The sequence below is a fragment of the Crinia signifera genome, chromosome 5 (assembly GCF_055691185.1).
Source record: "Crinia signifera chromosome 5, ASM5569118v1, whole genome shotgun sequence".
Classification (NCBI taxonomy): Eukaryota; Metazoa; Chordata; class Amphibia; order Anura; family Myobatrachidae; genus Crinia; species Crinia signifera.
In genome coordinates, this window is record NC_139221.1 from 164,545,797 (window position 1) to 164,560,855 (window position 15,059).

The 15,059-nt window shown below is 44.1% G+C and overlaps 1 protein-coding gene across 4 annotated transcripts in view; it reads left to right on the top strand.

Moving 5' to 3' along the window:
* Window positions 1–15,059, top strand: part of LOC146079591 (centromere protein N-A-like) — a 110,488-nt gene that overhangs the window by 8,076 nt on the left and 87,353 nt on the right. For all 4 annotated transcript variants that reach the window (XM_083186308.1, XM_083186307.1, XM_083186306.1 and 1 more), the window contains exon 3: window positions 9,022–9,067. In XM_083186308.1, coding sequence (XP_083042434.1) covers window positions 9,022–9,067 — 46 coding nt within the window. The remainder of the gene's footprint in view (window positions 1–9,021; window positions 9,068–15,059) is intronic.

A 15,059-nucleotide genomic window follows, 5' to 3' on the forward strand; every position in this document is an offset into this window, starting at 1 on the left:
GTGACCTTGGTCCTTTTCCCTCTTGAAGGAGTGAATGTATGAATGTATATTGTGCCTATATTCTGTCTTCTTTCCTTCTCTGTTTTCTTCTGGGAGTAACTAAACTGAGTGACCTAGTATAGTAGGGGAGAGGAGCCAGGCATGATGGGAAGCCGCAAAGAGTTGGTGCCCGGTACTATGGATCCGCCTACAACCCCATGCTATCCCTGTGGGCCCAGGAACCTTGAAAAAAGGGTGTTAACTGAAGGTAGGTTTTACCATAACTCCTGTTTTTCACAGATGATCCATATCAGCAACCAGATGAGGCAGCTGCCTAGGGCGCCTAGAAATGACACAAAATGGGTGGTTGCATTGTGTAAACACAACTGTTAGATCCAGTGGCAGCTCCAGAAGAGGGGCTGCAGCACAGTTGAAAATTCAAATAGGGGAGCCACACGCACTGCCAATCCATACTGATGAAACTTATTGCATTGCTCATCACATCCCAAATTTGTGGTTAATCTATTATAGTTGAAGATGTTATCCTCATGGGGTCATCCTGCTGAATTCATAAGTACCCAAAAAATTTAGGTAATATACACTGGCAGTCAACATATAAAAGTATATATGTAATGTTGTGAATAATAAATATAATTCTAATACCCCTTTCAGATTGCAAAAATAACCCAGGTTATTCAACACAGATTATAAGAAGGGTTAAACCAGGGTCGCCCCCTGTATAATGGGCAAACCAGGTTTAGTGTGAATGGCATTGCGGTCTGAAAGCGATATAAGTAACACTCCTCATAAACTAAATAAGTGTCAGCTGAAACGTTTTGTACTGTGCAACACAAAATAAAATGTGAAATAAATAGTAAATACAGCACCAACTAGTATAGATAAAACAGTTGGGTGACCAAATCACCCTGTGATAAGTGTAGAAACAAAAAAAAAAACCCTGTTAGATCACATGACCGACAAGTTTGGATATATGTAATCAAAGTAAAAATATTAAACATAGTGTTCAGCATTTAAAACTCCATATGAACCAAAATGAATACTGTGATTAGTAATAAGGAACAGTATAGTCCCATATAAGACTCCTTTAAAGCAGATTTATTTAGATTTAACAATCAGCAGCAAAGATAAGGTAACACACAAGAAATAAAACCAGTAGAGCTTATGGGGGTACAGTCCCAGTTTCATTGTGTTTTGTCCTATCCTTTGGAATACATGGAATGTTGTATGTGATAACTTCCCATCCCCCTGGAATAGCAGCGCTGTTCACTGACCTGCTGCTGCACCCAGGGCACATTGTCCGGCTTGTCTTTCCTCTATAAACCTTCCCCCCAGACTCCCATTGTCTAGTTTCACAGGAGTTTGGGGGGGGAGTGGGTTTATAAGGAGCCGTAAAGCCAAATGATAGTCCAAGATGCAGCAGCGTTTTCATTAGACACTGCTGATGATCGCATGGCCATGTTTGCAGCGCCTGTGTGTGATGGCACACAGCCACCGCGGCCCTCCCCCTGACCAGCTAGATGCACCTATGTTGTCAGGACTACTCCCACAAAATGTCAGTTGCTGCCTCCCGTCACGTTGTTGCCGGCTCTAAAACTGCAATCGCTTGTGATCACAATTTTAGATTGCGCTTACATGCGCAGAAGTGCAACAATCTCCAATTAGCGATTTCTGCACTTCTCCGTAATGGTCTGAAATAGGTCCTAGTTCTAAATACATTCTTACAGCACATATATTTATCAGTTGAAATATTGGCCCTTATTCTGGTTCGTGCGGTACGGCCCGCGTGCGGCCGTACCGCCGATGTTTTCCGTCTGCACATGCGCAGAGGTCAATCTGCGCATGTGCAGGCGAATTCGCCGCACATAACGTTAGTACGCCGCAAAGGGGGCGTATAGGGGCGTGAGGGGCTTCATGCCCTCATTTCCCTATGTATACGCCCCGCGTTTCATGGGCGTTCCCATGCAAACGCGGGGCGTACGCATGGTAATGAGGCCATGACGCAACTCATGGGGGCGGAAAGCTGACGTCGCCGGATGTCAGCTTTCAGCCCCCATACAAGCTACCACACGGACGATTGTCCGTGTGGTCTCAGCTTGCGGGAGCTGCCGCGGCGTGCGGACCTGCCTTCGATGGTCGACGACCATCGAATGCAGGGGGCAGCTCCCACCATGGTGGAGGCGTACGCCTCCACCATTTTCATGCGGATCGGCAGCCGTCCGTGTACGGACGGCCGTGCCGATCCGTCTTGTAGGCGGGGATTCGTCTGGTGCGGTCGGAGCCGCATATGCGGCTCGACCGCACCAACCAGAATAAGGGCCATTGACTTTCTGATAATAGTGGGAACTAAAAAGCAATTTTATACTGGATGCACATTGGTCCGATATATGATCTTGTCGATTGAACAGGATATATCGGTAGGAGACCAGCTGGTGTGTATTCTCGATCTTGTCATAGAAACATATAGAAACATAGAATTTGACGGCAGATAAAAACCATTTGGCCCATCTAGTCTGCCCCTTTTTTATCCTTCAGGTAATCTCAACCCTTTTTGATCCTTATTTCTTTGTAAGGATATTCATATGCCTATCCCAAGCATGTTTAAATTGTCTTAGCCTCTACCACCTCTGATGGGAGGCTATTCCACTTATCCACTACCCTTTCTGTGAAGTAATTTTTTCTGTATTGTGGCTCCACTAGGAAGCTTGTTGCACGCCTGCACGCCTGCACGCCAAATAGTAATTTTTTCTAACATTTGTTCTATTACGTCTTTTCCTTTGAAGAAAATTTCCCTCCTGTACTATGTTAAAACCCTTGATATATTTGAAGATTTCTATGATGTCCCCCCTTTCCCTTCTCTGCTCCAAACTATACATGTTAAGATCTTTTAGTCTTTCCAGGTAACTTTTGTGATGTAGGCCATGAACCATTTTAGTTGCCCTTCTTTGTACACTCTCTAATGTATTTATATCATTCTGAAGACATGGGGTGACATTTAATAGGAGTTGATTTCTGTTTTTTTGCGATATTTTCGCATAAAAACTGAGATTTCGCATTTTTTCGCATTTTTTTGGGCCAAATCGCAACAGCCCGTTTTTCGCATTTTTTTGGCGATAAATCGCACTTTCTAAAAGTGCGTTAAATAATCTCACTTAATTCGCATCCAGATGTTTTCGCACAGAAAAGCATACAAATCTCTTATTTAATAGCATGCGCAAACGGAAATCGCACTTTTTTGGTCGATATAATTCACACTTTTTTCAGACCAGGGTCTGATGTGTGAATTGGACAGAGACATGCACAGATTATTGTGATCTGTGCATGTTTCTGGTGTAAAAATAGAGTTAAAAAAAAACGTTAAAAAAACGTTGTGGGGTGCCCCCTCCTGAGCATAACCGGCCCCGGGCTCAAAGAGCCATGTTCCCCTTGATTTTATAAAACCAGCACCAGGCTCAAGGGCCGGTCCTGGTTCCCAAAATACAGGGGACGAAATGACTAGGGGTCCCCCGTATTTCAAGAACCAGCACCGGGCCCAACCAGCCAGCAGGGTAATGCCGCAGCCGGGGGGGGGGGGGACGACGACGGACTTTTTATACAAGTCCCCCCGACCAAAGCATTCATCCCCCTGACCGGTCAGCATGGGCAGGGGTCCTGGGGGAGGGGGGACCCCCCGAAAGAAGGGGTCGTCCCCCCTCCATAACTTACCTGCCCATGCTGAAGCCCGGGGCTGTCCTCGATGCCCCTGGGTGGTGGGCATTGAGCTGATAATTGGTGTAAAAAATAGATGATAAACTATTGTCTTATACCGTGGAACTGTGAGTCCCAGCAAGCCTCCCCCGCATGCTGGGACTTTGAGAACCGCAAGTCCCAGCATGCGGGGCATTAAAGGGCCCGCTGGCACTCGTAGTTCCACAGTAAAAGAAATAGTTAAATAAACACACACTGACACCCATTAAAAATAAAACTTTAATACATCCAAAGCCCATACATACTGATACTTACCTATCTTGAGCCCGTCGGTAGGTCCCAGGGTCCGGTTCTGGTGCCTTGGTTCCGGGGCTGGTCCGGGGCTCCGGGGCTGAAGAGTCCAGGGACCTGTGGAAGGAAATCCTACTCACCCAGGTCCTCTGGCGAAGATCCCCTCATCTTCTCCGTCTCCACCGTAGTCTGTCGCCGGTACCCATCGGAATTAGAGCGGCGCAGAGATGTTTCATCTTCCGCGCCTCTCATCCGAATGACTCTATTGGCCGCCTAGCGGCCAATCAGGAGCCAAGAAAGTCGGCTCCTGATTGGCCGCTAGGTGGCCAATATAATCATTCGCCTCTCAAAGTCCGATGGGTACCGGCGGCTGACTACGGCGGAGACGGAGAAGACTAAGAAGATGTGGGGATCTTCGCCAGAGGACCTGGGTGAGTAGGATTTCCTTCCACAGGTCCCCCATGGATTTCTTCGGATCCAGGACCCTGGACTCTTCAGCCCTGGAGCCCCGTACCAGCCCCGGAACCAAGGCACCAGAACCGGACCCTGGGACCTACCGACGGGCTCAAGATAGGTAAGTATCAGTATGTATGGGCTTTGGATGTATAAAAGTTTTATTTTTATTGGGTGTCAGTGTGTGTTTATTTAACGATTTCTTTTACTGTGGAACTACAAGTGCCAGCGGGCCCTTTAATGCCCCGCATGCGGGGGAGGCTTGCTGGGACTCATTGTTCCAAGGTATAAGACAATAGTTTATCATCTATTTTTTACACCAAATATCAGCTCGATGCCCACCGCCCAGGGGCATCGAGGACAGCCCCGGGCTTCAGCATGGGCAGGTAAGTTCTGGAGGGGGGGGACCCCTTCTTTGGGGGGGTCCCCACTCCCCTAGGACCCCTGCCCATGCTGACCGGTCAGGGGGATGAATGCTTTGGCTGGGGGGACTTGTATAAAAAGTCTCCCCCCGGCTGTGGCATTACCCTGCTGGCTGGTTGGGCCCGGTGCTGGTTCTTGAAATACGGGGGACCCCTAGTCATTTTGTTCCCCGTATTTTGGGAACCAGGACCGGCCCTTGAGCCTGGTGCTGGTTTTATAAAATCAAGGGGAACCCTATTTGTTTTGCCCGTGATTTTATGAAACCAGGAACCAGGACCGGCTCTTTGAGCCCGGGGCTGGTTATGCTCAGGGGGGGGGACCCCACGCCGTTTTTTTTCCCCAGAGATCGCAAGTTTTGAAATGTGCACAATTTCATGAATGCAAATGCGCACATTTCCATGACTTAAAATCGTCACAAATCGCACCATTTCGCAGTTTTTATCCTCTTATGCGCATCCCATTAAATATGCGATTTTCACATGAAAACTGTGAGACAAAAAGTGCGATTTGCGGCGATATGGTGCGATTTTAAAAAGTGCGAAAAACTCTCATTCTATTAAATGTCACCCATGGTCTCCAGAACTGGACACAGTATTCCAGATGAGGCCATACCAATGACCTATAAAGTGGCATTATTACTTCTTTTTTTCTGCTACTGATTCCTCTCCCTATGCAACCAAGCATCTGGCTAACCTTCCTCGTTGCTTTGCTACATTGCTTTCCTGCCTTTAAGCACTTAAAATAGTGACTCCTAGATCCCTTTCCTCCTCAGCAGTTTCCATTATAGTACCCTCGATACTACTGTATATTGAGCTTTTGGGTTTTTGAGTCCCAAGTGCATAATTTTGCATCTTTTAGCATTAAACTGTAGTTGCCATGCTCTTGACCAATTCTCAAGTGCACCTAGATCATCAGTCATTTGATTTACCCCTCCTGGTGTGTCTACTCTGTTGCATATCTTTGTGTCATTTACAAAAAGGCATACTTTCCCTTCAATACCATTTGCAATTTCACTAACAAAGATATTAAAGAGCACTGGTCCAAGTACAGATCCCTGGGGTACTCCACTGGTAACATGTCCCTCCATAGAATGCACTCCATTTACTACAACTGTCTGTTTCCTATCCTGCAACCAGGTGCTTATCCATTTAATTTTTTATAATCCAATCCCACACTTTCAAGTTTATTTAGCAGTCTGCGATGTGGGACAGTGTCAAATGCCTTACTAAAGTCTAGATATGCCACATCTACAGCCCCCCTTCATCTATTATTTTGGTCATGGAGTCAAAAAAGTCAATAAGATTTGTTTGGCATGATCTCCCTGTAGTAAAACCATTCTGTTTTTTTGGATCCTGTAAGTTGTTTAATTTAAAATATTCCACTATTCTTTCTTTTATTAGTGTTTCCATTAATTTCCCTACTGCAGATGTAAGGCTCACTGGTCTGTAGTTACTTGCTTCTTCTTTGCTTCCGCTTTTGTGCAGTGGAACTACATTTGCTTGTTTCCAGTCCTCTGGAACTGCACCTGTATCTAGTGACTGGTTGAAAAAAACTGTTAATGGCGCTACCAGCACATCTTTTAGTTCTTTTAGAATCCTTGGATGTATTCCGTCTGGCCCCATTGATTTATCCTATGCCGTCTGGCCCCATTGATTTATCCACTTTCAGTCTTGAGAGTTCTGTTAGGACTTTCTCCTTAGTAAATGTACTTCCATCTACATTATATTTATGAATGTCCTTGCAACTTTACTGTGGTCCCTTCCCTTCTCCTATATTGAATATGGAGCAAATAATTTTTTAGATGTTCTGCAATTGCCTGGTCTCCCTTATTATTCCTCCATTTGATTTTCTCCTTTCACATATACTTAAAACAAGTTTTGCTTCCTTTATCTACTGACTGAGCCATTTTCTCCTCAGCTTGTGCCTTGGCATGCCTGATCACTTTCTTAGCCTCCTTGCGTCTGACAAGATACACTTCTTTGTCGTTATTATTTTGAGTCTGCTTGTATGTCCTAAAGGCCATCATTTTTGCTTTTACACTAGTTGATACCTCTTTAGTAAACCACACTGGCTTCCTTTTCCTGGTACTTTTATTAACCCTTTTGATACAAAGGTCCGTTGCCTTTAGTATTGCACTTTTTAATTTTTTTCACCTCTCCTGCACTCCTTTGAAGTTCCTCCAATCCGCTAATGAATCGCTTAAACATCGCCCCAATTTTGCAAAGTCAGTCTTCCTAAAATCCAACATTTTAGTTTTTGTGTCACTGGGGTTGGATCCTGCCTTGATACTAAACCATACTGCTTGATGATCACTGGATCCTAGGTTCTCACTCACATATATGTCTGATATCCTGTCACCATTTGTGAGTATTAAATCTAATATTGAGTCAAAATTTGTATATTTGTCCAGACATAGTGAAAAAAAGGGTACTTGTTTCCTAGCACGGCGCCCACTATTTTCAGTCGTATGGCACCTTATGCATTGTATCGCATCGCATGCCATATAGCCGCATGCGATGCAATGCAATGCAATGCATTTTAAATTGCATAAGCACCCTAATGGGTGTTTTCAATGTTAAATGGCCCCCCTATACGATTTTTTATTGTATAAGCCCCTAATGGGTGCTTACAATGTTAAATGCGTCCTCCGACCTTTTCATACCCCCACTATCCAAGCCCGAAGCGTGGCGAGTGCACACTATCTACAATCAACTCCACACCGACGTGGATAGTGGGGGTATGAAAAGGTCGGAAGACGCGTACTGCCGCCCCTAGCGGGCTCTCTACGCTTTGAGTTGGCATTGATACTGGGGGTGTCGTGGGGGTGCTTTTAACATTGTAAGCACCCGGTGCTTATACAATTAATAATCTTATAGGGGGGCCATTTAACATTGAAAACACCCATTAGGGTGCTTATACAATTTAAAATCGTATACCATCGCATTATATGCCATTGTATGCCATATACAATGGTATACGATTTTAAATTGTATAACACTGGGTGCCATTTCGTCGCATCGCATACCATTGTAAGGCTTATGGTATATGATGCGATGGGTGCCGTGCTAGGAAACAAGTACCAAAAAAAGTTCCATTCTATATGGTCCAAGTGGCTAGAGTCTATTTATTCAACAAAACATGCTCATGGGCAATAATACCATATGGTATGTACCTTACTGCATAAATCACCCCCTATAAGGATTAACACCCAATGTGACTTATCTCTAGAATAATATTTATTTACACTCTGGCATTCAGCTAATATTGCCTTACTCACCTACTATTGATTCCGAATACTTTATAATGTGACCTATAGCAATATACAATCTAATTATTTAGTTTCCCTTTTTGTGGTTCTAACCTATATGATAATAAGAGACCACACATGAAATAATAAAGTATGCTTACAGTTTTTATTGTTTTGAGGACAGTATGATTATATATACAACGTGAGTCAATGTATCATAATATTCATTTATAACCACTGTATGTTTATGACAATAATTTAGATTGTGATATTGAGACTCTGTATCTATAATCCCTTGTGTCTTTGTATTTCATGCTTAAGTGTTTGTTCGTTTGTTGCTTTGTTTTTTATGTATCTGAAAAACAAAAATCAATAAAAACGTATTGAATTAAAAAAAAATCTAATACTGAGTCTTTGAGAGTAGGCTCCCTCAATTGCTTGAGAGATGCACCCTGTAGGGAATTTAGGAATTTGCCACTTGATCTTGCAAAAGACTCCTCCCAATTCACATCAGGTAGATTAAAGTCTCCCATGATTATGACCTCTCCCTTTAAAGCCAGACATCGGCTCTGCATTACTGTGTGTATGAGTAAGCCGCCTGCACGGTGGCTTCAGGGACTGCCGACACTGATTCAAAGTCCATCCAGCTGTGATGTCAGGACTGACGTATTGAGCGTTGAGCAGAAAGTGTAAATGCTTACCAGAACCTGTTGGCTCAAATGCCAGTAGGCAAATAGATCTTCCATGTGTGTACCCAGGTGTACTCTATGGGTGCAAGAATCTAAAGTTCTTATGGGCAATCTATTTGATGGATCTTTCAGTGAATCACTATAATGGCATATCTGCACTACATTAAAGTATGATATCATGCCCCAGATGTTGACATTGCAGTTTTATGATGTGTGTGTGTTTTTTTTTTCCAGCGTAAAATGGCTAATCTATCTCATGCAGCTGATTTAGACATCATACGTAAGTTGAACTATTTATATGGTATTGGGTGTAACTAAGGAGTTGCTTGTTATAATGGTTTTTAATGAGTTACCACCTAAACAGTAACTAAAAATATATAATTGTTTTATATAATTTTTTTATTGAGACATTGTATGATAAACAAAGCAAAAGAATATCATATATAAATGTTCAATAAGCATATGGTAATAGTGATTGAATGGAAAATAGAGTATCAATCAATCAATCTTTGCTCGTGTACAGATTAATCGGTAAGGTGGGGAAAAACAATACTAGTAATACATTTGTTTCATACATGAATCAATTTGAACACATATAATTAAGTAATGTATGTCTCCGGAGCCTGAGGAGTATTCTGTTAACCCTGTTTTCAATTTATGACAGGTTAATTGGCGGATCATTTGTCACCAACCTAGTAAGATACCATGGGGGAAAAAAATAGGTGTAAAAATAGGTGTATTCTTCTACAGAAATGCACCTATTTTTTACAAATTCGGATTTTCAGGATTTACTATCCCAAAAATATGGCAATTCGTGTTCATGGCAAATTCGTATTTATATTTACAAATACGAATGTATACGCCATCGACAGAATACGATTAAGAATCACCATTGAAAAGAATGGTGATTCCTAATTTACTAAGCGGCCGTATTGAAACCGGCAATTGCCGGCCAAATACGCCAGGAAAATACACTTAATTTTCCTGGCATATTTGGTAGAAGCCTGCACAGATCAGTCTGATCCGTGCAGGCTTCAGTGTAAAGAAAAAAGAAAAATAAACAATTTAAAAAAACGGCATGGGGTCCCACAAAGCTCGTCCTGGTTGTTAAAAATCAGGTAAATTTGCGAAGGGTTCCTCTGATTTTTTACAACCAGCCCAAAGGTCAGTCCTGGTTCCCAAAATATGTGGGATAAAATGACTAGGGGTATTTTAAGAACCAGCACCAGGCCTAATGGCGCCTAGCGGCCAATCAGGAGCTGCTTGGCGGCCAATAGCGGCATTCGGGAGGAGGAGCCTTCAGAGGTAAGCAAACATCCTCTGGTTTCTCCTCCGTAGTTCGGCCTGGTTCACGTGAATCAGTTTTTTTTCTCTCCCCTGGATGCTACTGGAACAAAGAGGACGTGATCTACCCTGGAGAACCCTGGTAAGTATGGTTTCCTTCCACAGGTACCCCAATGAATTTGTTCAGGACCAGACCACCTGACGGATGGACGGAGTGCTACCTACGGGCTCAAGGTAGGTAAGTATCAGTATGAGGGGGCGCCGTGTGAAATAAAGTTCACATTCTGGTGTCAGTGTGTTTATTTAACTATTTGTAGTGCTGTGGAACTACAAGTTCCAGCGGGCCCTTTAATGCCTGTATGCTTGGACTTGTGATTCTCCAAGTCCATGCATGCGGGGGAGGCTTGCTGGGACTCATAATTCCACAGCAATATACAATAATTTTCATCTATTTTTGACATAATTTACCAGCCCGGTGGCCACCGCTCCAGGGCCACTGGGGACAGCACCCGGCTTCAACCTGGGTAGGGAAATTCTGGAGGGGGAACCCCTTCATTGGGGGCTCCCCACTCCCCCAGGACCCCTCCCCAGGCTGACTGGTCAGGCAATGAAGAAGGCAAGTCAGATGCTTGGTTGCATAGGGAGAGGTATCAGCAGTAGAAAGAAAGAAGTAATAATGCCACTGTATAGGTCATTGGTGCGACCTCATCTAGAGTACTGTGTTCAGTTCTGGAGGCCATATCTCTAGAAGGATATAAATTCATTAGAGACTGTACAAAGAAGGGCAACTAAAATGGTGCATGGCCTACATCACAAAACGTACCAGGAAAGACTAAAAGATCTTAATATGTATACTTTGGAGCAGAGAAGGGAAAGGGGGGACATGATAGAAACTTTCAAATATATCAAGGGCTTTAACAAGGTACAGGTAGGAGACATTCTTCACAGGAAAAGGAGCAGCAGAACAAGAGGACATACACTGAAACTAGTGGGAGGAAGATTCAGGGTAAATTTGAGGAAGATTTACTTCACAGAAAGAGTAAGATAAGTGGAATAGCCTCCCATCAGAGGTGGTAGATTCAAATACAGTAGTACAATTTAAACATGCTTGGCATAGGCATATTGATATCCTTACAAAAAAAATAAGGATCAAATATGGTTTGAGGTAACATGTTTAAAAAAGGGGCAGACTAGATGGACCAAGTGGTTCTTATAATAACAGCCGCATTCAACGGCGCTGGTTATGCCGGCTCCACCTCCGATGCCGCCTCGTCTCCAGTGTGACAAGGTGGCCCGCAGGAGATAGAACACACGGCAAAAAGGGTGAGCTGGCGATCACACCCAGTCTACCAAGATGCAGGCAAGAATAACCCCACAGGTGCAACAATGCACAGTGGTGGTATATAACACAATTTAAATGCAACAGTGCACAGAGGTGGTATGTAACACAATATAAATCTCCAGACTCCTGCACAGGGAAGGAATGACCCCTAGAAGGCATTTAAAAAATTATTTATTTTTCTTCTTTTTTTTCACACTGCAGCTGATACTAATTCGTATTTTAAAGTATCGGCAAAAATACGAATCCATATGCCATCGGAAAATACAAATCAGTCAAATACATCTGATTAGTAAATACGAATTTGCATGTGGCTATAACAGCCATATGCATTCATATTCAGGCGTATAAAGAATACAAATATGAGTTTTCGTATTTGTATTCTTAGTAAATTTTCTGATGCAGCCTTAAAACGGTATATTGCCGATTTTTGAGGGCAAAATACCGTTTAAGGCTGCAGTGGGAAAGCGCCAGAGTTGAAATACCGTTTAAAGTTAAACGGTATTTCAACCCGTTTTCAAAGCAGTGTTTTAAATGGTAATCTACCGTTTAAGAGGCAATGGGAATGCATCTTAAACGGTAGAGATGATTGCTGATTTTTTCAGCCATCATCTCTGTGTGTGTACGCTGCCGGGCTGAAAGATTAACCACTTTCAGCCCGGCGGTACGCCCCGCTGCCACCCCCCGCCCCCCCTCCCCCCTCTTGTTATACTCACTTGTCCACGCTGCCCCGCTGTGTCCGGCTGGCTGCTGCTGCGGCGGCTGGATGCTGAAGAGCCCTGCTCCCCCGCCTGTCTCACCCTGCCGTTAGCCACGCTGGTCCGGTCCGCCCCGCTGGCCATCTGTGCTTGTCCTCCCGGGTCCGGCCACATGCCCCGCCTCCCTCCGTCCTGCTCCACACAGAGCAGCACTGGCCACCAATGTTTTCTTTTGTAAGCCAGTAATATATAGATTGCTGGCACATGCCAGCAATCTATATATTACTGGAACCACTGGGCACCAATGACAATCATAAGCCAGTAATATATAGATTGCTGGCACATGCCAGCAATCTATATATTACTGGAACCACTGGGCACCAATGACAGTCATAAGCCAGTAATATATAGATTGCTGGCACATGCCAGCAATCTATTTATTACAGGCACCACTGGGCACCAATGATTTAGTTATTAGCCAGTAATATATACATAGCTGGCACTGGCCAGCAATGTATATATTACTGTCCACCATGGGTTAAATTGAGCTGACACTGTCATGTATAAAAACATAGCACAAATGTTGACGGCTGCGGGATTTGTACGCACCACTGGCCCCTCCCCCTCCTTTTATTATGAGAAAACAACTGTGGGTGTGCACCTTTTTAACCCTGAAAAGCCCATTAAAGTCACAGGCACTCATTTGTGCTGTAAAAACATTTTGAAGAGCTAAAACGTTTTACCTGCAATGGGAATTGTACTTAAATGGCATTTAAAACTGTAATCTGCTGCAGTGGGAATGCTAAATACCGTTTAAGATTACCTGTAACTTAAAACGGGTCTGCAGTGGGAAAGCAGCATAAGGTTCCCACAAGGACTAGTGACTTTGGGCCTTATTTTGGTTCATTCTTTCTGACAAAATCCTTCTTAGATGGGCAAAACCATGTGCACTGCAGGTGGGGCAGGTGTTACTTGTGCAGAGAGAATTAGATTTGGGTGGGGTTTTACTTCAAAGTGAGATCTATATTGCAGTGTAAAAATAAAGCAGGCAGTATTTTCCCTGCACAGAAACAAAATTACTCACCCAAATCTAATTATCTCTGCACATGTTACATCTGCCCTCCCTGCAGTGCACATGGTTTTGTCCATCTAAGAAGGATTTTGTCAGAAAGAATGAACCAAAATAAGGCCCTTTATTCAGTCGAGTAACATGACTCTGACATTTATACCCCTTTCCCACTGCAGGCTTTACACGGTAAAATGCCGTTTTTTTAGCCTTTTTAAACGGCTAGAGCTGCAGTGGGAAAGCTCCAGGTTGCTTTACACGGTTAACAAATACCGGTATTTGTTAACCGGGTAAAAAGCAGTGTTTTTACCATGTAAAAGCCGTTTTTTCGGCAGTGGGAAAGACCGGCATGGGGTCCCCCCCCACTGCTGTAACCAGCACCAGGCTGAAGGAGCCGGGGCTGGTATTCAAAAAATCAGGAAACCCGACAAATAGGGGTTACCTGATTTTTTACAACCAGCCAAAGGCTCCAGGTCCGGGGCTGGTTCCCAAAATACGGGGGACAAAATGACTAGGGGTCCCCCGTATTTTAAGAACCAGCCCCAGGCACAACCAGCCAGCAGGGTAATGCCACAGCCGGGGGACACTTATGATATAAGTTCCCGCGGCCAAAGCATTAACCCTACCGACCAGTCAGCCTGGCCAGGGGCCCTGGGGGAGTGGGGACCCCCCCAATAAAGGGGTCCCCCCCCTCCAGGACTTACCTGACCAGGCTGAAGCCTGGTGCTGTCCTCGATGCCCCTGGGCGGTGGGCATCGAGCTGATGGTATGGTGTAAAAAATAGAATAAAAACCATTGTCTTTTACTGGTGAACTATGAGTCCCAGCAAGCCTCCCCCGCAAGCTGGGACTTGGAGAACCACAAGTCCCAGCCTGCGGGGCATTAAAGGGCCCGCTGGGTCTTGTAGTTCCACAGTAAAAGAAAGAGTTAAATAAACACACTATATACACACTACTGTGGGTGCAGAGTGGACCTCTAAGGGTTCTCCACAATCCACAGGGCCCGGCGCTAGATAAAGAGAAAGATATATCTATTGATGTAAAGAGTAATAGAACTGATTAATTTGAACTCAGCTGCAGCAGATGCAAGTGGGTCTGCTTGGGACACACTGGAAGATTACAAAAGACTAGGATTTTGTTGCACTTGCGCTGCTGAGATCAAGTAATTTCCCAGTGAACCGTACTAAACAGAAGGACACCAAGGCACAATTTAGTTATCACTGATAATTCTTTATATATATAAAAAAGATTTTTACTTTTATCTTTAAAAAAGAATTTGTACACATAAATTCAAAAAAACAATACAAAAATACATGAAAAAAGAATACATAAATAAAATCACAGGCAGATACCATATAAAAAAGAAGAAACACATATATGTGTTTAGTAATATATATCAAGCTCCGGAGCGGGTCACGTAATGATTAGATGGATCAAAAGATGCTTTAAGGAGCAATGTTAGTACAGCGTTACAGCAGCCAGGGTATTAGTGATGAAATGAATGGGTTAGGGTAATGATGGAGATGGACGCCAAAGCACTGTGAATTAGGAGTAAGTTGAGAGTAACCTGTTAGCGCTTCAAAACGCAGGATTGCAGAAAGTCAGGTAGCGTAATACCTCCACACAGTATGCTCACCCTCCTTGATGGATGCTTGTGGAGGGGCGGGGATCCAGATGACACCGTGGCTCAACCCGCTGCACAGATTGTGCTGGCGTCGATGCTTCTCTCCAATGGGGGACGGCAGATGGAGACGCTGCAAATGCAGCTAGTGTAGACTGCTGTGAGCGGCTGAAAAGGCGCTAAATGCGCTGGCTTGTAGTGTCCGGACAAGACAGCATTAGTGGATGTAATTGCTGGCTCCGTGTACGTGACCTCGTGACCTCGG